Genomic DNA, 27,709 nt, shown 5'->3' on the forward strand with positions numbered 1-27,709 from the left:
ATAAGACACTGAAACTGAACATAGGCTATTTATTTTACGTCTGTCTAACCAGGGAGACTATATGTGTTGTAGATTATCCCTGGTTTAACCAGGGGGACTATATGTGTTGTAGATTATCCCTGGTTTAACCAGGGAGACTATATGTGTTGTAGATTATCCCTGGTTTAACCAGGGGGACTATATGTGTTGTAGATTATCCCTGGTTTAACCAATATAGAGAGTAACACCATTGTCGCTGTTACTGTAACTTGACTTCTCACTGCTCATGCTCAGATATATTACAGTCGTTAATAAAAACCTCCATTAATCGGACAATGCCATTGATGCAAATGTGTGTTACGTCAATAATGAAAAAGACAAGTTATTGTCTGCCCTTGCCATCACAGAGTTCTCTCCTTTTCCGGGTACTAGCTTCCTAGAAATAGGACTCGATTCCAGCTGTACCCGACCCGGATTCGAGTACCGGAGTACCCGTCCCAGCCCTACTCGTATACTCGAAGTCATTCACCCACTCTTTCAATGTTAATCGCAAGACATGGCCGCTGTGTAAGTGGTGGTACTAACATTGACTGCAAGATGGCGAATCTTTAAAAATCAGTCCGAACATTTGTGTCACGTTGTGTCATATCTTCTTTGAGAGGCATTTAGAAGTAGGGACAGTAAGGAAGGATAACAATATATGGATGAACAACCTCACAGCAATAAAGAAATTGTTCATCCATATATTGTTATCCTTCCTTGTCATATCATTGTGTCATATCGGGTAAGAGACCTCTAAGGCACATACTTATTCTTCACAAAATGATTCAAGGACATACTATGAGGTTATTACATGACAGTTTTCCCTTCGCCAGTCATATCAGCCCGAGACTACCTTATCAGCCCGAGGGCCCTCATAACCTTGTTATCATATACCACATCAAGGGACGTAACTCTAAAATAAACTAGGCTCCGTCTGTTGAAGTTTCGAGCGCTTGCGTGTATTCATTCCGTACCAGTTTAGTACGGCAAAACGGCTGATATGCATATTCAGCCCGGGTGGTCAATGTCGACATGTGTCGACAGCAAGGGCCCCGTTTCACAAAGCTCTCGTAGGCCTAAGATCTCGTAACTTTTCTCGTAGCACAATCTTACGATTTTATGGGCGTTTCACGAAACTCTCGTAGACTTACGATACCTTCGTGAAACGCCCTTAGCGTGGTATCGTAAGATATATCGTAGGTGTTACGAGATCTAAGGCCTACGAGAGCTTTGTGAAACGGGGCCCTGTATTGTATGTGCAAAATGGTCCATATTATTCATAGATATATGATAATTATATTTATTGAATGGAAGTACTTTTGTGTCAAATATTACTCTATCCTGCTTTCGTGATCTTACCCTGGCACTTAATTGATTGATGAATGCAAACTCACATATACATGTGAGTGATACGTCCCTTGCGCGGAGTGATACTCAGGTCACGGTAACCTCAATGCAGAAGCTTCAATAATGTAATTTACAGTTAGATTAAAACAGCCCGTGTCATACTAGTTTATATTGACCTCATGCATTGAACGCGAAGTGAAGAAGGTGAAGAAAACATATATTTTGTATGAGCTTATACAATTGACGTTCATACTTTACAACTCTTAACACGTTTTGCTTTCTTTCCACATCATAATGTGGAAATAATAATAATAAACAGCCCGTGATTCAAGATAACTACAAACTCTTACCGAACGGATGAACACTCTATCCATGATTGAGGACACACTTTTAGTTCTGTGATAATCCGGTCTGTAAGCGCAGTCATCGGGGAATCGCCCAGTGTGAGGGTCAAGGTCGCGACAGAAGAAAAGTGTGCCATTGGGATATCGTATATATATCTGACCGTAGATCTCGATGTTGCAACGCACCGCCTCCATCTGACCAGTCGACGGGGAGAAATAGAACTTCTGCTCTCCTAGCTGTGGATACTCGTCAAACACACCCCACCGGAAGTGCGCCCATTCGTGAGTGAGAACCTTTTCTGTAACCATGGAAATGAAATGGTGGATGGTAATGTGAAGAAAAAAAACCCTAATGAAATACAAAAGTCTGTGGAAATGATGGGTATTGAACTTTAATCCAATCGAGTGTTCAAGAGTGACTGGGGCGGTGGGGTAGCCTAATGGTTAAAGCGTTGGCTCGTCACGCCGAAGACCCGGGTTCGAATCCCCACATGGGTACAATGTGTGAAGCCCATTTCTGGTGTCCCCGCCGTGATGTTGCTGGAATATTGCTAAAAACGGCGTAAAACCAAACTCAGTCAGTCAGTCAAGAGTGACTTCCTGCATAAATGGCTGGGTCGCCATGACGTTAAGTGTTGACGCTCGACCCATCCAGAATTCGATTCGCAACTTGGGTGCTTTGTATAAAAATATTCTTGTTGTCCCCGACCTAATAGTGCACGAGTAATGCCATAAAACATATAGACATCGGCAGAGAATTATTAATCCTCTATGTGCTCTTAAATCACGAAATACGTATTTGGTTATAGGTTTGTTAACCCCAGTAAAACGAGAGGATTCATATAGCAAAAGGCATATTTCTTCATGTTATATATACCTATATAACCGGTATTAATGGCTTGTTTTTCCCGGGTAAAATGTTCAAAATCGATATTTGTTGTTTGATATTGCTGGAATAGTGTTGAAAGCAGCGAAAGAGTAGTGGTTAATGCTTTCACTCGTCATACCTAAGACCCGGGATCTATTTCCCACATAAGTAGAACGAGTGAAGCCCATTTCAGTTGTCCCCCCACCGTGATAGTGCGGGAATATTGCTAGAAGCGGCGTAAAATAGTACTCACTCACCTCTTGGTCCATATTGTCTGATTGCTGACGAGCTCGTCATGAATGACTCCGTTAAGTATACCCTGATGCCGGCCCTGCCACACCCACTGTACGTCCGGCTGTAGGGGTCGCTGCCGTACCGACTGTTGGCCTTCTCGACAACAACGTCGGCGTTTGTGTACACTTCGGATGTGGCGTCGCTGTAGCTTCCCGTCCATGTCGACGGCACAAGGATGGTAACCTCTTTGAAGTACGCGCGTTTTCGTGTTGCCGTGTACATGAAGGCTGATGACTTCGTTATCATGTCCTACCAAAATAATAAAACGTCAATGGCATGTAGGTAAGAAATATATCAGTACATCACTATATGACAGAAACCAAACGTGAATTATTGATGTGACTGTGTTGAAGCACTGGGGTGATCAAAGTCAGTGCATGACTTACTGGTGGGGTGAGTGAGTTTGGCATGACACCGCTTTGAATAGTATTTCACTGCGTGTCCCTTGGTTGGGGAGAATGTTACAAATCTCTGCTGACACCCACTAGTGTTGGCAAGCAAAGACAAATACTTACAGCAGTGCTGACGGCATTGATTAAGTGCTGTTGGTGACAGTAATGATGAAGTGCTGTTGGTGACAGTATTGCTGAAGTGCTAGTGAAGACAGTATTGCTGAAATGATGGTGGTGACATTATTGATGAAGTGCTGGTGGTGACATTATTGATGAAGTGCTGGTGCTGACAGTATTGCTGAAGTTCTGTGGTGACAGTATTAAAGAAGTGCTAATGGTGCTAGTATTGCTGAAGTGCTAGTGAAGACAGTTTGCTGAAGTGCTAGTGCTGACAGTATTGATGAAGTGATGGTAGTGACAGTATGGATGAAGTCCTGGTACTGACAGTATTGCTGAATTGCTGGTAGTGACAGTATTGATAAAGTGCTGGTGGTTACAGTATTGCTGAAGTGCTGATACTGACAGTATTGCTGAATAGCTATAGCTTACAGTATTGCTGAAGCGCTGGTGGTGGCAGCATTGCTGAAGTGCTAGTGAAGACAGTATTGCTGAGGTGCTGACAGTATTGCTGAAGTTCTGTGGTGACAGTATTAAAGAAGTGCTAATGGTGCCAGCATTGCTGAAGTGCAATTGAAGACAGTATTGCTGAAGTGCTAGTGCTGACTGTATGGATGAAGTGCTAGTGCTGACAGTATTGCTGAAGTGCTGGTAGTGACAGTAGTGATGAAGTGCTGGTGGTGACAGTATTGATGAAGTGCTTGTGGTGACAGTATTGCTTAAGTGATAGTGAAGACAGTACTGCGTAAGTGCTGGTGCGGACAGTATTGCTGAAATGTTAGTGGCGAGCAACCAAAGCCCACAGAAACAAACCGACAGTGCTTCAGCCTAGCATTTATCCTTGACTCTCTATTAAGAATTGTTTTAAATTGTTTTTAAATTGTAATATAGATCTGACATCGCATAGGTCATCCGTAACATATCTTCTTACGTCTGAAGTTCGCCAACATGCTGATTCCATATCAAGAAGTACTTTTCATTTGTGTGTTTGAACATTGATAGTCTCCAGAAGACTGTCGATCGGAATAATGATTGATTTTTAAATCAGTGCAGCAAATGATCCAAATGATTACCGTGTGTTAAAGCAGTAAGATGACGACAAGCTAAATAGGCTTGCTGATTCTGAACTTGGAATTCACTTGTCATTCTGTACATTCCTTTAATACAAATAGGGCGGACGCCACAGTAGACCATTATGCAAAACAACAGATATATTGTATATATGCAAGAACATGTTTAAGAGAAAAAAAACCCAATTTACTGATTCCGGTAGTAGATTCTTTTCCGTAACCAACAGATTTTCATGACTTCTCCATTACATAACTCTGGTATCTGTGTCCAGAAATGTTTTTGAGGAAATCGAATGTATTCGACGGTGGATGACATATTCATACTGCATTCAAAAACAGCTAAGTATATTCACACAAAGGTTGGGACATTCTACCTTACGCGTATTGACTTTACTGATGTGTTTACTGAATTTAACTGATGTGCTGTGAGAGTTTCAATACCAAAAGGCGAGGGTGAGAAAGGCGAGGAGAATGTTACGTGGTATTTATGAAAATGGTAGTCACTGTAACCTGGATTTTCTGTCTGACAGATTTGTAATATTTGTGTTCGTCAAGGATGCATTTGAAATCCATGTCTTTTCTCTTTCTTTATAACAAACATATTGTTCGGATAAAAGATGCAGGAACATTGAGTATATGGTCAACCATTAAGTTATTTCTTCGTCCCTTGGCAGATGATATTTTAATAGGCAATGATGCAAAATCAGTTGAACTTTAACATCGGAACTAACGGTTAATCCCAATCCAACTAAAATTTCCCGGTTAACTGTATAAAAATCCGGGGAAAAAGGAATCAAGGAATGAATATGTATATACCAAATAGAACATTGATAAGTAATGGCTTAAATACATATCTTATAATCCCGTTCAGTTAAAGATTAAATTGAGATTTTTCTCAACATATCAGTTGATCCGCAACACCAGCCAGGAGAGTTCTTGTCGGTTTTGAAGACGGTCGACCGTGTTTCTTACAAAGTGACGTTTTTATTATTTTTTTCGGATGCAAAAATACACCCTATTCTCAAATATGGATTAGAGGTGCAGAGATTAAATGAGTATCATGCTGGTTAACAAGTTCATAAGTTCGCAGGTAAACAGTGCTCTGGAGTTAAGTCGTGAAACTCAAATAGTATTGTATACGGATAATTTATACCGTAATGACTTTCACACAGGGTATCTTTACTTAACACAAACTATGAAAGATATGCGTTGTCACTTTTATGTTTATCGCTATCAGATAAACGTAACTTTATCTATAACGACAGCTTCATGTCTAAACAGACAAATAGTTGTCGGATGACACATTAGCTCAATTCAGATGTAACTAACATGATTATTCAAGAGAACCTAGACAATAATTAGAGAACCATATGCTGTACCATCCCAATATGTTTAAGTTTTAAGATTTAATACATGCTAACAAAACGCGTTCACTTTTGAGACCGAGCAAGTTCGTTAAACATTGTTGTAAAGGGACTATACTGAGCCACAGTCACTCATAACCACTTGTCACCGGTGATTATTGTTCATGTTCCGTATTCTGAATAAGCAATGCGATACAATGACTGAAACAGACCATAGTTATTCTTTGTAGTGAGTGAGTTTGGTTTTACGCAATATTCCAGCAATATCACGACGGGGGATAAATGGGTTTCACACATTGTACCCATGTAGGGGAATCAAACCCGGGTCTTTGGCGTGACGAGCCAACTGTTTAACCACTAGGCTACCCCACCTCTACCTTAAGACAGGATGAAAACTGTAAGGAGCATGGTAACCTTAAAATACTGACTTATGACCTTCGCATCAATACATTAAATTACTAGCTCAGGTATAATATATCCATGGAACACATCCTTGTCTAATGCAACTGTATATGAAAAATATACGAAACAGTTCGGTAAACAACACTGAACTAATCGGAAGGGTAATACTATCCATGTTAGGTCATAAAACAGTGACATTATTCATGACATCACCTTGATAGCGTCCAGCAGCTGTTGACTCTCTGTGACGTCTTGGTGTATAGCAAACAAAACCTTGGTATATCCATTGTTCTCCAGCTTTATAGCTGTAGGGCGGGTTATAGCTTCAGTCTGCTTGGCGAATAGGTACACCAGCAGCAGGAATATCGATAGTACTTGTCCACGCAGTTCCATCACAATGTAACCACTTTTTCACATTATGTCGCAGAGGAATGTTTGCCTTTGGTCCTTTGGTTTTTTTCTGTGATGGAGAGCTTGCGAAGACAACTGGTGTATTGTATATTTACGTTGTCCACGAGAGTGGTTTTATCAGTGACGATACGATCAAAGTTCTACTGATGACGGTGTTGGTTGGATATACTACACGGACAGGATTAAATGTCATATCATATGATAACACTTATCGTGATACAGCTATATGTACTTCGCTACGGAATACACCCCAACACATACAATCACATGTGCTGAAGATGGCAGGCCATGCACGCTCAGGGCATCACAAAATCACTGTTTAGGGTTGATGACTTTCTCAAACCTTGGCAGGAGAATCATTTCGAAGGAGGAATTCAATTAAGAAAGACACTATGTGATTGGGATTTTAGAAGCCTTTCATCAAAGATCTAATAATACGTGATATAGGCCAAGCACGGTCGGATCACATTAGTCACAAATGTTGATATTCAACTGTTAAGTGCTATTTGGTCATCCATTCATCCGGTTCAAGAAAGAAATGCAAAGTTAACAGACGGACGAACAGGTATAAAGCATACAATAATAAAGCAAACGACTCTATGGGTTACAGCTTCTTGTTTATTTCATAGAGTGACGTATGGGTAAGATTACAGAATACCGGATACCTTCCGAGTTTACTTTTGGTTAGGGTTAGGGTTTGGGTAAGGTTTAGGGTTAGGTTTAGGTTTTGGGTTAGGGTTAACGTGTGGGTTTTGTGACGTAACACTAAACAATATTGCTGGTAGGTATCCGGTATTCTGTAGGTGTACCGACGTTTGGTGTAGACCTTACACCGTTTTCAAGCAAAGTGTTGTCCATAAAGTCATATGCATTATTATTGACTAACCACTTCTAAAATGCCCATCAAACAATTACATCAATGACAACGCGCAATGCAGCAGGTTTACTTGCACGATCAAAGAGTGTTGTATTATGTAGTGGATGCCAGGGAATGGACAATGGTGATTGCTTTTCATACCCACAAACGAACGAACGAACGCACAAACAAACACACAATAAAACAATAATAACCAAACCTTATAATTCACACAGTTACGTTTGGTTTTCTCATTAAGCTGTATATGCAAAGAAAAAATTACTACAGATCACAGTTAAGGCAATGAGCGGATAAATAAAAGTTCAAACATGTTGAATATACAATTTTCGCAATATTCAAAGGTGTGTTTCTCGAGGCAACCTGAAGTTAGCAGCGAATAACGAATAACGTGCCAGCAGCAGGTTCGTTATTCACTATATGTCCATCAGATCTATCTAATATAAGATAGTCTATATCCCAGCTACTGTTTAGTTATTCAGCACCAACATTCATTCAACAACAACGACACTAACAAGCAGCGGGTTCGTTATTCAGACTCGGACTAATGTTGAATAGCGAATAACTTGCTAGCAGCGGGTTCGTTATTCGGTTTTGAATAACGAAACACGGACCTGCTGGAATTACGGTATGTTATATTTGTAATACACTGGCCCAAAAAAGAAACGCATAGCTGAATTCTGATCTTCAAAGTAGATTGTTCGAAAAATATGGCATGGAATGACTGTCAATGTTAATATTAAGTGTGAATATAGCCCATACAATTATCCAACACACGCAAACACAACCTTTGGTGATTATTCGCCAAAACACAGCACCTTGAAAAAATCCCCGTATAATCTGCATGTAGAAAAATCTGAAAGCATGATGCGCGTGCAAATACGGGATCTGAATCTTGATACTGATGGGTATAAAAAGCCAGCAGTCCTGTTGCGATTCATTCTCCGAAATTCTGTATATGCGACCCTCAAGATGCCACGACTAAACGAAGAAAGCAGAAACAGAGCCATTGGACACTTGGAAGCTGGAGAAAACAAGTCATCAGTTGCGATTTCCCGTCTCTGGCAGCGCTACACGCAGCACAACTCGACCAGAGATCGTCCTAGGAGTGGGAGACCACGGGTGACAACTCCAGCGCAAGACCGCTTCATCCGGGTGTTTCATCTGCGAAATCGGACCGTCACTGCAGCGTACACCGCCGACAATGTTCCTGGGCTGTGTCGAGTCTCTTCACAAACCATCAGGAATCGCCTAAGAGAGCATGGAATCCGACCGATGCGACCACATACAGGACCTGTTCTGCGACACCACCATCGTCGTGCACGTCTTCAATGGAGCTGGAACGTTCGGCCATGGACCCTCTGGAACTGGTGGAGGATCTGGTTCAGCGACGAGTCGCGGTTTATGCTGTATCGACATGATGGCAGGATGCGGATTTACAGACGTCGAAATGAAAGATATGCTCGACAGTGTGTTCGTGAGGTCGACAGACACGGCGGCGTAGGTGTAATGATGTGGGCAAACATATCTGTGAATGACAGAACAGAGCTGGTGCATGTCCAAGGGAATTTGAATGCTGTGCGCTATCGTGATGAAATCCTGGTACGTCATGTTATTCCCGTAATTGACGCTAGAAGAGAAATTTTCCAGCATGACAACGCAAGATCGCATACAGCACGCATTACAACAGATTTCCTTGCCATCAACAACATTACAGTTCTTCCATGGCCTTCAAAATCTCCGGATCTTAACCCAATTGAACATTTGTGGGACCACTTGGATCAACGTGTACGACGCCGACAGCCGCAACCACAGACACGTCAACAGCTTGTCGATGCGTTGCAGGATGAGTGGAGAAGAATCCCACAACGGCGGATCTGACGTCTTATACAGTCTATGCCCAGGCGTTGCAGAGCAGTGATTGAGGCTCGTGGTGGTCACACCAGATACTGACTTTGTGACCGTGCCATCAAAAACAGTAACTCTCAATACCACTGTGAATGACTGTATGTCTTTGGATACACATGTCCCACATGTGTGAATATTTATTGCTCTATTATCATTACTTTTTGTGTAATTTAAGTTATTAAAGCATCACTGATAACACTGGATTTTCACCTATGCGTTTCCTTTTTGGGCCAGTGTATATAGTATGACCAGAAATTATTGAGAATTTTAGGAATATATTTAATTGGATTTCTAGTATAAACAACCTTGACCAGCTATCAAGTGCATGGTTTCATTCAAGAGAGAACAACTCCGTTAATCCATTTTCATTAGTTTGTGAAGAGTTATCCCCCTTTGTTAACTTGCTAGCAGACGACATTTTCAGAGATGCTCAGTATGGATGATTTAGAGATGAGCAAGTTGATTTTAGAGTATTATAAACAAGGACATCAGATCAGCTAAAGTGATTTCAAGTAGAACAGGCATCCCTTTGTCCACTGTTTATCGTGTTTTGAAAAATATTGCAAATGGATATACCATTGAGCACCAGGGAGGCGCAGGTAAGCCCAGAATATTGACTGTCGGTGACAGGAGGCGGCTTGGTATTCATGTTTCTAAAAACAAACGAAGGAGTTTAGAAAACTTAAGGCTGGATATGATTGATAGAGGAACTGTGGCTGTCTGTAAGGAGACAATTAGAACTGAGCTGCATGCAATGGGTTGGCAGAAAAGTCGATGAATTCCATCACCGATCATGAAACCTGAACAAAAGGAGCGAAGGTAGAACTGGTGCATACAGCATAGAAATTTTAACTGGGACAATGTGATTTTCTCAGATGAAAGATCTGTGTGGCTGTTTCCTAATACACTGAAATTCTGGACCAAACAAACTGAAAAACCTTTGTATCAGCGCCCAAAGCATAATACAGTCCGAAATTTAACGTGTGGGGTGGCATATCTGTGTCAGGGGCAACGCCCCTCTGTGTATTTGAAGGGCATATGAACAGTGAGCGGTACACATATATTCTCGAGGGACATTTACTTCCATCTGCTCACGTGTTCTATGGAAATATTTGGATTGTCCAGCATGACAACGACCAAAAACATCGTTCAAAGCATTCACAGACCTGGTTTCGGACCCAAAATAGGACATTATTAGATTGGCTAAGCTATAGCCCTGACCTAAATCCAATAGAAAATGTTTGGGGACTTATGAAGGAAAGTGTCAATAAGAAAAATCTGACAAATATTGCTGAAATGAAAGAAGAGGCGGTCCGATATTGGGACAGCATGGACCACGATTTTCTAACTTCTTTGATCAGTAGTATGCCCCGCCGCATTGAAGCCTGCATTGCTGCCCATGGTGACTTGTCAAAATACTAACTGTTCACCTGTTATGTTCACAAATATTCACATTTACTACGTGAGTAATGCGTGAAAAAATATAAAAAAATTACAATCTTTAAATTCTCAATAATTTCTGGTTGTACTGTGTATTTGATAGACATGTGATGGGCATAAACTGAATAACGAAACCGGTGCTGGTTAGCTTTTCGTTATTCATGAGTGCTGAATAACTGAACAGCTCTTGCACAAGTAGTACACCTGTAAAATGAACCTGCTGTATTTCATTACATGGGTATTGATCAGTGTATATGACAACACCACTGTAGATGTTTCATGTATAGCCTTTGAATAACGAACCCGCTGTAACAGTTAGCACGTTATTCGTTTTTCGAAAACGAATAACGAATAACGAACCTGCTGCTAGCACGTTATTCGTTATTTGAAAAACGAATAACGAATAACAAACCCACTGCTAACTTCAGGCCGCTGTTTCTCGATTGAGTCTCAATGTTCGACTGAATGCCTGGTCCAGATTCGATTATTTACAGAACGCCGCCATATGGTTGGAATATTGCTGAGTGCAGCGTTAAACAATAAGGGACCGTTCATAATTTATGGCCAGGGGCGGTGATGATGAACCAACCAGTCAAAAAAATGAATGTTCGAGATCGTCGTATGACTAGTAGCACCAACCACATTCGGTCCATTCGTCACCGCTCGCCCCTTTCCGTAACCACACGAATAGTAGGTCATGTTTACAAACAAACTGCGCAGTATATAATGTGTCGTTGCGTCAGGGATTTAAGTTATTCTGGATTGTGTTTCTGCTTGTATGTGTGCGCGGGCCATGGCAGTGATTCGTGCAGCCCCAGTGAATACTTTGACAGCAGTACACAGAGTTGTCAACCTTGCTCCGAACCGTGCACACGCGGAGGCGACTGTCTCGGCTGTAGGCCACAAGGTTAGCAGACACCATACCATCACTGTATAAATATAGCCTACATTCATGACCCGACGAAGTCTATCTCCCAGAGCCTAGATTTTAGAAACGATTAATCTTAACAACTACGATATCAGCTCAAAAATGACATCGGGAACATCTTTCTCTGCTTCATTAGCTGTTGGGTGTCTAATTACACGCAGCTAACCTGCAACTGACAGTACACTCTCCTACCCAGAGCTCCATGCGTCAAGCCAGCATAGTATCTCTGCCACAGGCCAGAAAAATGTGACGATTCGTCACATCTTGCAATGTCCATTCAATATAATGTACAGATTTCTTTCACTCTCTTATTTTTGACGAGTCTACACACCTAACTAAACATCTTTAATAGAATGGTTTAGTTTCACTATTTCGATTTGCGTAGCGATCCTTTGTTTACGTAGGTTGTACGGCTCCACGTGCTGTCATCGAAGCCGACGGAGAGCAAACGATGCAGCCAGTTTGATATCTAAATATGTACTGTCATAGACCTAACTGTCGTAGTTGTGGAAGAATATATATGTAACAATGTAAAACATTATGAAGAGAGCACCGAAAAGCTTTCGTGAGTCCAGTCTCTTCTTATTATGAATATGCGCGTTTGATTACAAACAAGAGAAAAGTCGGGTCACGTGATATGCAAATTAGCCTGTGGCAGTGATGTTATGTAAGTCATCGCTGTGCCGGAGCGTGCTGACAGTACTGATGGCCATCATAATCAATAATTAGCTGTTGTTATTTAATTAATATTGACAAGACGGTTTTAGTTTTAGACATATAACTTGTGAAAAACCACTAACTTAATTGCCACTAAAGTGCCTTCGATATTGTCCTTTACTGAGGTTAACCTAACTCCCAATCTTTAACATTGCACTTATAGGTTACCTTAGAGACTTATGATCACCTTAGTGTTTTGTGAAAGGAGGTCCTGAACTTGTCGCCGATCGTACAAAGCAATGACACAAACCGCAACTCGTCATGGGAATTTCCCGCCACTGACAATATAGTCTACCCAGGGTACCAATGGGTTTATGGTGTAGTGGCTTGCTTATCGTCGTTTTTGGTTGCCACCGGTGAGTGACTAGCGTATCACCGTTTGGGGCTGCCAAAGTGTACCCTCGAAGCTCAGCTGGATACACCATATAGGCGTCCCACTTGGAGCTGCCACCGTTTACCCGCGAGTGCCGCCTATGTTCGTGAACACTCCGGTGACCATTCCTCGATAATCTCCAGGGTATACGTTCCGATAAATCTCCAATATACCCTGGATGCATCTACGGCCCATGATTTTAATTACCTCCCTTTGCTGGCTCCGCATTCTCATAGTAGCCAATCAGATACACAGGCCCTCGTGTCTTTGCGAAGATTAAAGATTTAAAAAAAAATATTGTTTTGAGATGACCCCTGACTCGAAATGCTAGACAGCACAATACATTATGTCATAATGTATTGTACTGTGAAGCATTTCGAGTCGGGGGTCATCTCAAATGTTTTATGCGTGTTTAACATCTTTAATCCTCGCAAAGACACGAGGACCTGTGATACAACCGAGCTTGCCAGTGTCAACAAAGAAAGCCGCGAAAGTTTGTTCGCAGTGCGACTCAGATTTGGAGGGAAAACATACAGACAAATTGACAGGTCTGAAACCTTCAAAAATATATGCAAGAACTCCTTCTACCTCTTTCAGAGTACCTCTGCAACGATATATTATTGTGTTGCCAAGTTTAATCGGTTAGATAATTTAAAAAGCGAAAGTGAGTTGTGAGTTGTACGTTCAACTTCCAGCGTACACACCTGGCCCCGATTTCTCGAAACAAACTTAAGTCTGAGTTGACAGTTTGAGTTTGGTAGGGAGGTGACTTAAGTTTTTTTGTTGATCACAAAATGGCGCTGATAAATAGACGTAGACGCCGTAGAGCGAAACGTAAATCCACTTTGAGTAGATCATTAGTTGACAGACAGAACCCTCTCGAGGTTATGTCACAAGATGAGCTCTTTCTGCGGTTCCGTTTCCGTGCTGAGAGTATTTTATTTATTGTTTCACTTGTTTGCGGGAAACTCAAACGGTGCTCAAACCGAAGCAACCCACTACCTGTCTTAACGCAAATTCTAGTCACTCTGCGTTTCTTGGCCACTGGGTCTTTTTATTCATTAATCGCCGATACGTATGCGACCATCTCCACCTCATCTGTGTTTCGGTCAGTCAGGGATGTATGCTCTTGTCTCATTGAACATCTCCGGCATTTCGTACGTATGCCAAGCGGACAAGATGCCGACATGACCAAGAAACAGTTCTTTCAAATTGCAGGTGAGTGTATTTGATTGCTTTTACCTTCCTTTCGTAGCAAAGCTCATTCGAGGTCAAATAAAGGGGGGCTACTCTCAATCTTGTCAATTCTAGTTCTAATGAACCGAGATGTAATCATGCATAAATGAAGAGACTCGTATGAAAAATCCCCGTAAGACCCACTGACATAACGATATTGCAAATGGGGAAAAAATTAAACTTTAGAGACATATCCCATACGATATGATAAAAATATATTTTTTATAAACTTTAAAAGAACCAGAAATATTCCTTGATGTACTTTTTAAAAAAACACACACCCAAAACTTAATGATACAATAATGTCTATATAATAATTGTATAATATATGAATCTACCAAAAAAATGTGAATTATGGAAAATGTACTTTTCAGGATTCCCCAATGTTCTGGGATGTGTGGATGGAACATTCATCCGTTTAATGGCACCATCGGTGAATGAAGCAGACTATTTGAACAGGAAAGGCTTTCATTCACACAATGTTCAGGTAATATGTTTATGTTTACTAATCACCACTTTCTCACGTACAATGCATGAAATTACTTTCAGCATTAAAAAAAACATATTTCATTACCTACGCTGTTACCACCAAAATGTAGATTATCACCATATCAATTCTTCTTAAGTCACATTTGAATTTTGCCCTATTCCTCACCACATGGGTACAATGTGTGAAGCCCAATTCTGTTGTCCCCTGCCATGATATTGCTGGAATATTGCTAAAAAGCGCTGGCATAAAACTAAACTCCGTCACTTTTATGCTCAAATGTAAATCCAAAACTGTCAAGACCAATGACCTATTGATTTCAAATAATAATTGTTATATTACGCTGACATAGTATTTCAATCACTTTTCAGATGATATGTGATGCGAGATACAAATTCATCAACTGTGTTGCAAAGTGGCCAGGGAGTGTCCATGACAGTCGCATCTTCAGAGACAGCAGAATCAGCATTGCGTTTGAAAATGGTATAACTTCATAGAGCAACTGTAATAACATAACTTCCACTGTATAAACAAACAAAATACCAAATGACACTGTTTGAAGAATACAGTTTATTTAAAAACTCTTGAAGAGTTTTTTTCAAACAAAATATTAATTGTGGTTTTATATATGAACATAGCTCTTTACTGAAGATGAGGTACAATATTAGGTATATCATATGAAGTAGTAAGGTGTATGACTTGGGATGCCAGGACACATTGATACATCGATGCATCATGACATGGGTATCAGGTTACATATCGATTCATGAAACTTATGTATCATGTAAGACATCGTTTCCATTTACTTACTATATTTAACAAAAAGAACACCTGTTAGACTCTTGGTATGTTTTATATGATAAAATGGTAGAAGCTTAGTTATGTTTCCTAATAGTGTTGGGAATTGGTTAGAATCTCTTAACTGATGATTGGTTCATTACAACCAATCAATCATCGAAAATATTTGGTTAGCGTCATTATTCAAATTTTCCTGGATATGTTTGTTAATGCACAAAAAATAGGGTAGAAAACGTGTAGTTCTTATACATTTTTTAACTAATTGCACATATGTGCATTTATATGTAGCTCCAAACTCCACGTAAGGTATGCTCATAACGCTGGCAATGAATAGCACAGCACACCTCTACCCCAGATAAGTGCATTCAAAAATACTGTTTCACTTTCCTCATGAATGTATTTTCAGATTTTGATGTAATTCCTTGTGTTTCGGAGGAAGAACCAAGTGTGTCCATGGACTTCACTGATACTAATGAGCATGGTTTGTCCACACTTATATACCATTCTTATACTTTATCCATTAAAATATACTGTCAAATGTGGGACACATTTTTATAGTACCATTACATGTTAATGTACTGAAAGATAATTGTCTCTTTAACCATGACATACTGACCAATCAGACATTGCAATAATAAGAAAATTGGACTATTCATCTCCCAATAACTACTGTATTATCTGACAAACAGATGACTATTTACATAAAAAAAAATTATATTTGACTTATTGTCTCATTTCTAAATTTATATTGTGATTTATATGATTATAATCTGGCATAACTGATATGCTATTCTATAGCAATTCTTTACAATAATAACTGTTGACAATTATTTATATTACAGTTCTTCAAAGTGCAATAAATTTCCTTGTCATGGAGGACGGAATACTGCAGATCCCAACTATCACTGCTGGAACTCCAAAATCAACCACTGTTACCACTACTACTACTGCTACTCCTACTGCAACTGCAACTGCAACTGCATCTACAGCTACAACTGCAACATCAAATGCCACTTACAATTCCAATGTTCCTCCAAAAAAGAAGCTAAAGCTGCAACCAGGAAATACTAACCTTACAGGCAGAGGAATCCAAATTTAAATGTGAAATTGTTAAATTAAAAGAAGAAGCAGAATTTTTCAAGGCAAAGGTAGCATTGATTAAATTAGAACAGGAAAAGCTGAAATTAGAAATGGAAATACTAAGAAAACAGAACCGTATTAGTGAAGAATAATTGTTATGGGTGCCAAAAATGAAACATACAACTTTATGGATGAAATTTTCTCTTTACTGCATAGAATGATGTTTTAATGTAGTCATCTTGCTAAAAATGACTAATATTCAGACACGTAATTGTTAATCAAGGGAGATAATCTGTCTTAAAGGTCACATGCAACCTAAAAATCAAACATAATTAAAACACAATTATCACTTATTCGTGACATATAATATACATTGCTGGTTATGAAAAAACATATAAACAAAATTATAAGCGTAGAATCGCAAATCAAAAGTGCAATATTGTGTACTTCGGTTTACTTCCCAAGAAACGAAGCAGCCGGGATAGCGAACCCAGTCAGAGCGGGTGGGTGTGCACTCAAATGTAACGGCTGGTTCATTTGCATATGCCCTCACGGCTTATTGTGTGTGTATATGTAGAGATGTTGGGTTTTGTAAATACATGCTCATTTTTTGTGTATAACATTTTGCAATCAACAGACATCATAACATGTCATGTGTTCAACTATCACACCTGCCTGTCTGTGTAATTACATAATGTGACAGAGACCGAACTCGGGCCATAAATCAATGCATTATGTTTATGGTGTATAGCCTGATTGGTGTTAAGTTCAAATTGCATGTGGTCAGTGATAGCAGCTGTGTATTGAATATTGTCATTAGCAGACAGGCAGGCAGACACACAGATGTCAATAAAACAAGACATTGAGTTTTGTCTGTGACAACGACATATCTATATCACAGTTAGAAATTCTGTCAACGCTAAATAATGACATTGCTTTTAAGTATCGAACTGAGAAAGTGACTCGGTAAGAAGAACGTGTGGTGAAATTATATAAACAGTTTATTTACTGTCATAACATATAAAAAGCTCGCGCCTGTGAGATATCAACAAAACATTAGAAAAATAGCTCACACCAAAGCCTTCACCGAGTATTCACCGGACAACCCGCTTCCCAGTTGCGCGAACCTATTTCACTGCGCACGTGCTATGAGCGCAGCCCAGCTGTTGAAACCCGTTTTCCCCAGAAAAGTCTGGGGAAAATTAGTGAAACGTTTGAACTCCGATTTCGCGCGTTTTTTTTCATCGCGTTATTTTTCAACTTTATAAGTTGAATTTGCATTTTTGACGATTTGTTTCGGTAAGTCCATACCGAAAGGTATCAAAATCTGCAAAGTTGTGTTTTACGTTGCATGTGACCTTTAAGTTTTTTTCTGATAATGTACATTTCTATTCATTACTTGACCAAATAAGTTAAACACAGAATGTTCTCATGAGATATATTGTTTAAGCTGTAATGGAATATCTAACTAAAACACTGCTGACACAAGTGTTTTCGAACATTGTTACCAGTCCAGTCATCAGCTATATGGACACTGACATTTTCATTTGTCTCAATATCAACCTGTTCAACATCTATTATATCTTTTCTGTCAATGCCAATATTATGTAGAATTACGCAAGCAGTTACTATTTTGCAGGCATTTTGAGGTGTTGTCCTTAATCCACTATGTAAACAAGAAAATCTCCTTTTCAAAATTCCAAAACTCTGCTCAATCAAAACTCTGGTTCTACTGTGACTTCTGTTATATTTCTCTTCAGAATGGGATGATGTGGTTAGGAAAGGTGTTATCAAGTAGGACTTGCATGGATATCCTGAGTCTCCCAAAAGTAATCCCTTGTAGGTGCCTATAACATATAACAAATCACAATCTGTGTGGTTGGTTATGTTGACATTCCTATGTAAATTTGCAAACATGAAACATATGAAAATAAGAAAAGAAATCCTATGGCTATTAATATTTCCTTCTGAAGTAAGAGAGAGCAACTGAGTTAAAATCTTTAACATTGTAGTTAAACTGTGGCCAGCTTAGCCTATCAGTGTACAAATTGAAATGGCCGGGGGCTGGAGCAAAGAGTGTTGTGAGCATGCAGTGTTATTATTACTGTAGGTAAGACTGAGAGTAAAGCTTAGTATTTAGAGCTGGAAGAATAAAATTAAGTAAAAAATAGTGGTGGTCCGATTAATTGAAATAATCGAATATTGGTCGCAATGACTAAACGACCAAGCAATCGATGTTTTCTCATAATCAAACACTAACAATTTTGGAACATTTGTTTGCATTAACAATATTTTTTACAAGGTTGGTTTTGTCTGTTACATTTCATAAGCACTTCCAGCTCGTTCCAAGTCATGACTGAATTTATTTTAAAAACTCAAGAAAATTTATGTTCCTAACATACAAGTCATCCTTTTAAGATGTGACATTTGCAAATGCATTTTGTGCAATTAGTTAAAAAATGTATAAGAACTAAACGTTTTCTACCCTATTTTTTGTGCATTAACAAACATATCCAGGAAAATTTGAATAATGACGCTAACCAAATATTTTCGATGATTGATTGGTTGTAATGAACCGCCTATGCTGCGTGCATGAGGTGTTTTGTCACTGCAAATCCTGTTTTGTGAATTTTCTTTTTGTTATTTTTCCTTTTTGGTACAACCTTAATGTATTTGCCATTTATTGTAGGGTTTTAGCTGTGTACACGTTTCAGGACCCAATTTACTCGTCAACTTTGGACAATAGAGGCTTATATCTTCAATTAATTATCTGAAGCGGTAATCATGCTTAGATTTCCGCCCGCCATTTTGAATTATGTTGGTATAATTAGTTCTGCATATCAAAGAGGATTGAGGTTTGAGTTAGTGGCGAACATACTGTAAATGTGCACCGTATTTGTGTTGTCCGATCAAGTTGTTTGTGCATTAAACATCATGTGTGTCTGATCGATGCTTTGACCTGACTTTGACATGATCTTGTTTCATTCGTGACCAACTCGTGTTATTCCGTGACAAGCCGAATAGCGATTTACGGAAAGGGGCGAGTGGTGACGAATGGATATTGTTTGCTACATATGATGTCACAAAAATGTAGGTCAAACGGATCTCGCGCTGTGTTAAGAAGCAAACAGCCTGATTGAAGCGGAACGAGGATTTGGAGCTTGCAGTGAGAGAAGGCTATGTTGCAGCACCCTAGCTGTGTGTCCAACCGGCCAGGGTAAACCCAATTCTGACAAAAGGATCGTGAAGGTTTTGCTTCTTTTAACTACAAGCGATGATGCTTTCCCAACGACGTATCTTATGCAGTTAGCCAGTACAACAGCACGTACAGATGTATCAGTAGGGACAGGAATAGCAATGGATCTATAGCTCAAACGGAATGTTTTAGGATATGTTAAAGCAATTTAGTCCTTCTTTGACAATGATTATTATAAGGCCAGCCTTGTAATTCTTCAATTCAGAATGATTATAATACATAATAATAGTATTAAACATAGTATTAAAAAATCGAAATGGGACTGAATAATGTTCCACCAGAAGTGTCGTTATACATTTTGTCAAGTATAATTTCTATGAGCATCTGTAGCTGAACTGTATGGAAGCGTATTGGTGCCATAGTCGTATTCAATAGCATCTACGCAGATGATACTTGCTTCTTCAACCTATGCTTGACATAAGAGGCGACTAACGGGATCGGGTGGTCAGGCTCGCTGACTTGATTGACACATGCAATCGTATCCCAAATGCGTAGAACGATGCTCACTGGATTGTCTGGTCCAGACTCGATTATTTTTAGACCCCTGGCATTTAGCTGGAATATTGCCGGATGCGGCTGTAAACAACAACCAAACTATATCAACTTTACTTCTTCATTGATGATACTATCGTCAACGTAGAGGATACTTTCATCTCTGTGTATACTATTATTAATCATACTCGTGATTTTGTCTTGTGAACTTGCGAAGTTACTTTTTCATTTATGATACTATCGTCAACGTAGAAAATAGTTTCATCTCTGTGTATAATATTATAATCATTTTCGTGATTTTGTCTTGTAAAGTTGCGACCCCAAATGGATATAGTTCCTACAGACACACAGATATAGAGAGAAAGGTGTCTTCCACGTGGACGAAGGATCTGTTTTCTTTAAAACCGTGACACTAGTACCTTCCATTCGCTGTCATCCATCATACACATACATTCCGTTAACCACGACTGTACCTGTCTGTCCACATTGCCCCTTCAGAATAGGGAGCCGCTCTGTGCTGTACATTAAGCACTTTCTATAGTGCTAAATATCACATTTCCGCTTTTCAAGTTTCTATTTTCAAATACTTTGAACTGATTATCAATTTAGTTAAACTTAAATACATTATAAACATAGTATTTATCAATAGTGAAGACAAAGTTGAGACTCATTTCCTAAGCACTGTTATAAAGTGTAATATGAGTTCCAAGTAGCCTCATTTCTCTGTAACTCTGGCGTAAATGAACAGTAAAAGCGTTTTGATGCCATTGTAACAGTTTTACTAGAAAGGTAGTACTTTAGGACAGGATTTTAAATGTATTACATTTATCATAATAAGTGTAATCTTTACTGTTGATTTTGAACAAATGTTCATTTACGAGGCATTATGTTACGAATTATCTTGAAATGCAATTGCTGGAACTTATTGTCAAATGGCAACTTCATAACCGGTACCATTTAGATTTAAGAACTTCTGGAAAAGACTTTACAACACTGATTTGCATCAAATTAAACAAAAACAAGTTAAATGAAAACCTCGATTTACTTGAATTTCATTAACAGGAGGACCATTTATCTTAGGAAAGTCTTTCAACTTAGGCAAATATGAATGAATAATTTATATCTAAAGGCATTAATTACACCATGGTACGTAGTTCCCTTTTGTACTCTCTACATTTTATTTTGCATCTAGTTCGTTTTTGACAAAATATTTTCTCGATGTTGAGAAGTTAGCTTACACTAATTATACTTGAATCTTGCCACTGAGGATTAATGATGCACTTTCTTTGACTGGAATAAATGTGATCCTCTTCGTTTATACATATTTCTTTCCGAAGTCTCCAGTTATCTAATATTTCGACAAAATGTCTACTTTTGAGTTAATGTTACTGCCATACTCAATAATATCATGTTTGTTTAACAAACCTTCGTTAAACCCCTGAACATCATGTGTTGAGTTATTATCATTCAAGTTAATGTTAACCGATTTAGTGACAAATATGCAATTGTTTTAAAAGCATGTTGTGCTGTTTTAAGAATCGGTGCAGAATCGTCAGGGCAATAGACACCTTTGGTTTCTTTGTTATTTGCAATACGATATCTTCTATCTCACCTAAGCTACGAAACCTAGTGTTTATTAACTCGAAACATAATATAAATATTTGTGGACACAATGGGCGCCATTGCTTCGCTCACTAATTATGACAATAATGGATAGCTGGCTTATCGTCTCTTACACATAAAGTCGTCTCTTTGAGGCATACAAGTAAAAGGTTGATGAAGTAATCTTGAAATCCAAACTGATTCAAAAGCAAAATGGATAAACTGATGTCCTTCCGAATCGAATGCCTTTTCAAAATAAAAAAAACAAAACTTAACGTATGCTCTTTCATCATAAATTTGAATGAAATCCATTAAAAATCTTATATTTTTATGAGTAATAATGTTTTAAACAAAACAGTCTGCCTTCTTCGGGTAGTCTAGATAATCTGTTGCAAGCCTGATACGATTTTGAAGAGCTTTAGCAAAAAGTTTGTCATCGAGATTCAATAACGTGATCACTTAAAAAAACACTAAGGGTTATCACCCTTTGTCGACAGTCAAGCTACCTCCTGTTTTGGTGTACACTGGCAACTAATTCTGTATGGAATATATAGTTTACTGGATATATAGAGAATCTCACCCAAGTGTCTTCTGATATCAATTATATCAACACGAGTTGATAAAGTTACAAATATCCGAGGCTTGCCGAGGATATTTTTACTTTTATCAACGAGTGTTGATAAACTCATGCCAAGAATGGTTGTCACCCCTCCCCTCCCCACCCCAACCCCACACACACCTCACACCAGCATTCCCACCCCTCACCAATTAAAAAAATTGAAGGGGGTGACAACATTATTGGCATGAGTATATATTTGATATCAGAAGACACGAGGTTAAGATTCTATTCTTCATCCAAAATCACTCTTCATTAATTTTCAATGAAAAATGTACATCTGAACATGGTACTGCATTAGACTTGCAGTGCAGCGATTTCATAGCATTGTGACGTCATCAAGTACATGACGTCATAGCATTGTCAGGGCATTGTACAAAATCTACTGTCAAAACGATATCTCCTAGGAGATATCGTTTGATCTCACACAAGCGATATCTCCTGTGGAACACAGTTTTGGATGATAAATATGTACATTGCTGTTATTCACAATAGAGTTTGTATATTTCCCATAGTAGACCATCACTCGCTGATGATTTATCACCCTTCGCGCTACACAAGGCTAATCACAACTCTTATCAGTTGTCACTTCTGATCCCTCAGCCTGCCATACTGATTACTACTACGACGTTGAATGGGGCGGATGTCGAAGTTGTGCAGAGCTCTGTCATCAGGCGGAAGTGCATGGGACGCTGAAGAAATGTATGGATCTATGCCCAGGTACCCATTCTGCCATGTTAATTCCCCAGGGCCTAGATTTTCGAAGCTCTCTTTGCGTTAAGATAGTCGTAATTGTCATACATTAACTTTGGACTATTAAAGCAAAGAGAGCTTCGAAAATCTAGTCCCTGGATGATAAGGCAAACACGGAAGCATGCATCACAGCAATTTAACAGTGAACACTTGTCCAAGGTGCATGCGACCCACTACACACACACACACACAGACACGCACACACGCACGCACACAAGCGCACACATACATAAGTTTAGACACACGCATTGGTTTGTTTCTAGCATTAAAACACATGGCAGTAAACATTGCGGTTTCTAAAGTTTTGCTCTATATTTTAGTTGAAACCACACCGAGGAAGACTACAACACACAGTCCCCGAGTCGTTCCGACGACAGCCATTACAGATGACGGAACAACTGAACGTAAGTATATTTTCATCTTAATAAATTCATTCCCTTTAGGATTAGACTTCGCGTTGTCAACAGTCTCCAAAGCCCAACTCTATAATAGATGGTTTCATAAACATGAGTGAGTGAGTTTGGTTTTACGCCGCTTTGAGCAATATTCAAGCAATATCACGGTGGTGAACACCAAAAATGACCTTCACACATTGTACCCATCTGGGGAATCGAACCCGGGTCTTCGACGTGACGAACCAACGCTTTATCCACCAGGCTACTCCACCGTCACCATAAACAAGAGATTCGACAGGAGGTGCAATAAGGAAGTGCATACTATACCAGTGACTGACATCATGAACATCGCCTCTGACGAATTACCTACTTAAAAACATATTTTACAACAATTATGGAAATCACTCCATTCTGACTGATTTCCAGAATGTTCAAATACAGGATGTAAAAATCATATTTTGCGGTTACCAATATGTTCATTGTTGTGACAGTATGTTTTGGGGAGAACACAAGACAGACTAAGAAAGAAAGTGTATATCATGTTTTAGGCGCCGCAGAGAACTTGACATTCGGCGATTTTATAAGCTACTGTCACGTCATGTCTGACTGAGCGGCGCCTGCTTAATGATGTAGAGGTGCCCACTTCATAGGTGCTTGATAAGTAGCAGCGCTTCACACTCTACGTGTGTTCACGGGAGTCAGGTTTGATGTAAGACATAAAATACAAGTTTTGGGCACATCCAGTAGCAAACTATATTCAATGCCTTTATCTGAGTGAGTGAGTTCAGTTTTACGCTGCACTCAGCAAACCTTTATCTGAGACCTCCTCAGTCAATGGGAATCAAGCCTGCCACTTCACTCAACATCTGTGATAGCAACAAATTGTATTATTTGAAATCTAACGTGGGTGCAGTTGGAAAGTTAGTGCTCTATATCGAAAACACAGCTTATTCATGTAGAAAGTGTTCTTGGTATTCCAAATGAAATGGAGATGTATATCCTGATTAGGCATCTGAAAGTGAAAAACGTTCTCTTTAGATCCAACCAACCATGCTGCCAACACAGTAATGGCGGTGGCAGTGTTGATTGCGGTCTTGTCAGCAGCAAGCGTAGCAGCTTTGGTGTTCCTTAAGTTGAGAAAAGTGATGAAGAACCACCCAAGATGTGTTCCCACACCTGTCCCTCTCATTAATACAGGTGTGTCACATAGAATCATATGGTTATGGTTTTCAGTTTATATACCGTAAATGTTAAAGATAACGGAAACTATGCTTAGGTTTGTTTGTTCGGAGGTATTCTCTTGGTGAAACAGGTTAGTACAGTCAGTGGCCAAAAATGAGTTCGCACTCGCATAAAGTCACGACAGCTTAGTGAATATCAAAGCACCAAAAATAGCTAATAACTAAGAAGAAACATGCGAAATTTCGTTGCGATGTTTGCCGATTTGCTAAAACGCGAAGCCATGATAAATCGTCAAACGTTGTGACCGGACACTGCGCAACCATTTTTGCGAAAAGCATGTAAAAGTGAAGCCTTATACAGGTGTGAATATGAGCGGGAGGATCAGCGTTGTTTAACAGTAATGAACAATATAACACCTGCATCCAGACAATCTGAATGTTTGACTCTGAAGTAGGCACAGGAGCGGCTAATAACATGGATATCGGTTCAAGTGCCAGGAGACAAATAGACATAACCATTATCCATGTCAGACAATGTAACTATCTTATACAGAGGAGAAAGAAGAGATCAAAGCTGTATGCGGAACAACTGACTTGTAGCATATTTCATCACCTTACACATCATCCCGTAAATAATTGCATGTGACCGTGGATTTCATTTGTCACAGGAGAACAGCGAAGAGAATATAGTATTTGAATTGGGGCAACATTGTACATTTTTCAATTGCGATATATTTGTAGAAAACTAAGTGTCACATACTTTTTATGACGGATTGTAATATATTTCACTCAATTTAATTGATGTTTTTATCAAATCTTTGAATAAGGCATGATGGATGCTACTGAAAAACACCATTGATTTCGTTTAGTTTAACGATGTATGTGTCGATTTCAGATCTCAATCATAGTGAGTGCTCAAGAGAACCCAATATTGAGTTGGGATTTATGCAGCAACAACCCGATCCATCAAAGGCAATACAAGGTGTGGCTGAATCGTGGGAGCCAGACTAAGAGGCATGCATAGTGCACGCTGGACTGTTTGTAAAACCCACTGAATGAGTGTTATTCTTCAGGACAGAGCACCGATCACAAACCTGCCACCATGGCATACAGTGCTTCACATTCCTTGAAAGCTAGTCTTTACCAGATTTTGCACCGTCGAAATTTCACTTTCTTAACTGGAAGAAAGTACTGTCTGGCAAGAAAGGCGTTTTACATCAACAAGAAGTTTTCTGCGCCAGTAGTTTCCAGATACTCGAGCATATTTGGAAGACGCTTTCGAGTGAGTGAGTGAGTGGGTATGGTTGTACGCTGCTTTTAGCAATATTCCAGCAATATCACGACGGGGAACACCACAAATGGGCTTCACATTTTGTACCAATGTGGGAATTCGAACCCGGGTCTTCAGCGAACGCTTTAATCACTAGGCTACCCAACCGCCCCGAGGAAAAATGAATAAAAACGAGAAATGTATATTCGATATATATTCGTATTTCAAACGTGTATCAGGGTTGTGTTATGGGCCTTACCTTAGCTGTGTTTCGGCGACTGTTTCCAGCCTATCACGTTAACATTTCAGCCGATAACGTTTGCAATGTTGTTGGTCATTAAAATTTTCATGTGTATACTTTCTTTTGCACGACTTATCGTACAACAGTTTGACTAAGATGAACTAGCGAAGACCCAGAGAATGCTTGTTAAACCGCAATAATTTATTTAATCCTATTGCAACTATAACGGGACAACCTATAGAACATCAGCGTCACCTGGACCACAGTCACGAACGACCGCTTTAACCGTTAGGCGACCCCAACGCCCCAGACGCTTTCGAACATCGGAGGGAAATAAGTGAAAGAAAATTAACAACCATATACATCGACGCAATGCATCATAGTTGGGTTCAGAACCTTTCAACCACTCATGGTATTGCAATAGCGAGATATCTGTACATAGTGACTACAATTCATATTATGACATTTATGACATTGTGTGTCCCCCGAGTCTCTTCGTCGGGTCATTATACTACCTTTGAATGTGTTCTGCCACTCTGTTTTGTTCTACCATAGTGGCACCTTTGTAGTGATGTGTATTGATTGCTGAACTGTGTCGATTTTAGAATAATGTGTTAATAAAAGTACATTTCTTTTTTGTTGGTCTCACGCCTAGTTTTACGAACTGATACCAGGTTAACCCTTTCAATTCAGCCTGGCAATCAACACGCAACAACTATTGTATGTTTACACCTATACCGTTAGTCAGTCTGTTATTCTAAGGTGGATTTGTAGTGCCGGTCAGGAAATGCCCACAGCCTGACCTGGAGTTCCGCTCCTTTATGTTTGCGCCTGAAATTCCACTTTCAGTTGCCCTTGACATTTCAGAGCATGTATTCCGCGTATTGTGGGTTTGGTACAATGTTGTGTATTAAATGTTTAACGGTAAAGGCGATGTTGTCCTTATTGTTCCTTTACTTCATTGATCTGACTCCGTCAGATGAAATTGGAGGAATGTTGCCGAGTAACCCCCAGCATATGCTAGTGCTAGTCATCTTTATCCAACAAGCTCCAGGCACATGCAAGGAATCAAGAAGCACGTCTCATGATCGAACATCATTCTTCCTCTCTTGTCTGTATTCAAGTCAAGATACAACTGTGGATGTAGCAAATACATTCTCATAATATAGCACGCTCTCATGACAGAGAGGAGACGCTGACACAGCAATAAGCTGCACGTGTCACTGCACATTGAGTGGTGTCCGACAACAAGATGATCGCCTGACAAAAGCTCTTGATTGGATTTGTTATCTTAGCAAGATAGCGAAGGATTAGTGTCGACTGGATTCAATAATGAAATACTAAGCACACATTCAATCCATAGTGGTTTTGGTCACAGCAGTCTGCAAAACATACTATTTTCTCTTCGGGGTAGATGACTTGATTCAAGTCG

The 27,709-nt window shown here is 39.5% G+C and overlaps 2 protein-coding genes and 1 long non-coding RNA gene across 6 annotated transcripts in view; 1 reads left to right on the forward strand and 2 right to left on the reverse strand.

The window, feature by feature from the left end:
- LOC124288120 (calcium-activated chloride channel regulator 1-like) overlaps nt 1-6,743 on the reverse strand; it is a 16,108-nt gene extending 9,365 nt beyond the window's left edge. The window contains exons 1-3 of the mRNA XM_046724685.1: nt 6,433-6,743; nt 2,838-3,123; nt 1,719-2,011 (exon numbers count right to left, since the gene is read on the reverse strand). Of these exons, the coding sequence (XP_046580641.1) occupies nt 1,719-2,011; nt 2,838-3,123; nt 6,433-6,612 (759 nt within the window). The 5' untranslated portion in view covers nt 6,613-6,743. The remainder of the gene's footprint in view (nt 1-1,718; nt 2,012-2,837; nt 3,124-6,432) is intronic.
- The window catches only part of LOC124288127, a 23,822-nt gene extending 10,753 nt beyond the window's left edge, over nt 1-13,069 (reverse strand). The window contains exon 1 of the long non-coding RNA XR_006901389.1: nt 12,675-13,069. This is a non-coding gene — a long non-coding RNA (uncharacterized LOC124288127). The remainder of the gene's footprint in view (nt 1-12,674) is intronic.
- LOC124288122 lies at nt 11,523-27,206 on the forward strand. 4 transcript variants are annotated; one of them, XR_006901387.1, is made up of 6 exons: nt 11,523-11,759; nt 19,566-19,688; nt 23,041-23,157; nt 23,511-23,594; nt 24,624-24,782; nt 25,662-27,206. XR_006901387.1 is itself a non-coding variant. In XM_046724688.1 (5 exons), exons 1-5 carry the CDS (start codon nt 11,579-11,581, stop codon nt 25,775-25,777), a joined length of 657 nt encoding a protein of 218 aa, XP_046580644.1. In that variant the 5' UTR covers nt 11,525-11,578; the 3' UTR covers nt 25,778-27,206. The 4 variants fall into 4 exon arrangements, 3 of the variants coding, with proteins under 3 accessions (XP_046580644.1, XP_046580646.1, XP_046580645.1); XM_046724688.1 differs by lacking the exon at nt 19,566-19,688 and having other exon boundaries at nt 11,525-11,759; XM_046724690.1 differs by lacking the exon at nt 11,523-11,759 and having other exon boundaries at nt 19,180-19,720.
- Nucleotides 27,207-27,709: the final 503 nt, after the last annotated feature.

The sequence above is a fragment of the Haliotis rubra genome, unplaced genomic scaffold (genome assembly GCF_003918875.1).
Source record: "Haliotis rubra isolate DU_JTF1 unplaced genomic scaffold, ASM391887v1 Scf412, whole genome shotgun sequence".
NCBI classification, from domain to species: domain Eukaryota; kingdom Metazoa; phylum Mollusca; class Gastropoda; order Lepetellida; family Haliotidae; genus Haliotis; species Haliotis rubra.

Excerpts from the sequence above, each read along its gene's own strand:
- LOC124288122 (XM_046724688.1), top strand. The coding sequence starts at position 11,579 with ATGTGTCGTTGCGTCAGGGATTTAAGTTATTCTGGATTGTGTTTCTGC. Across the intron at positions 23,158-23,510 it reads ATGTATGGATCTATGCCCAG|TTGAAACCACACCGAGGAAG; the intron begins GTACCCATTCTG and ends TCTATATTTTAG. Across the intron at positions 24,783-25,661 it reads TGTCCCTCTCATTAATACAG|ATCTCAATCATAGTGAGTGC; the intron begins GTGTGTCACATA and ends TGTCGATTTCAG.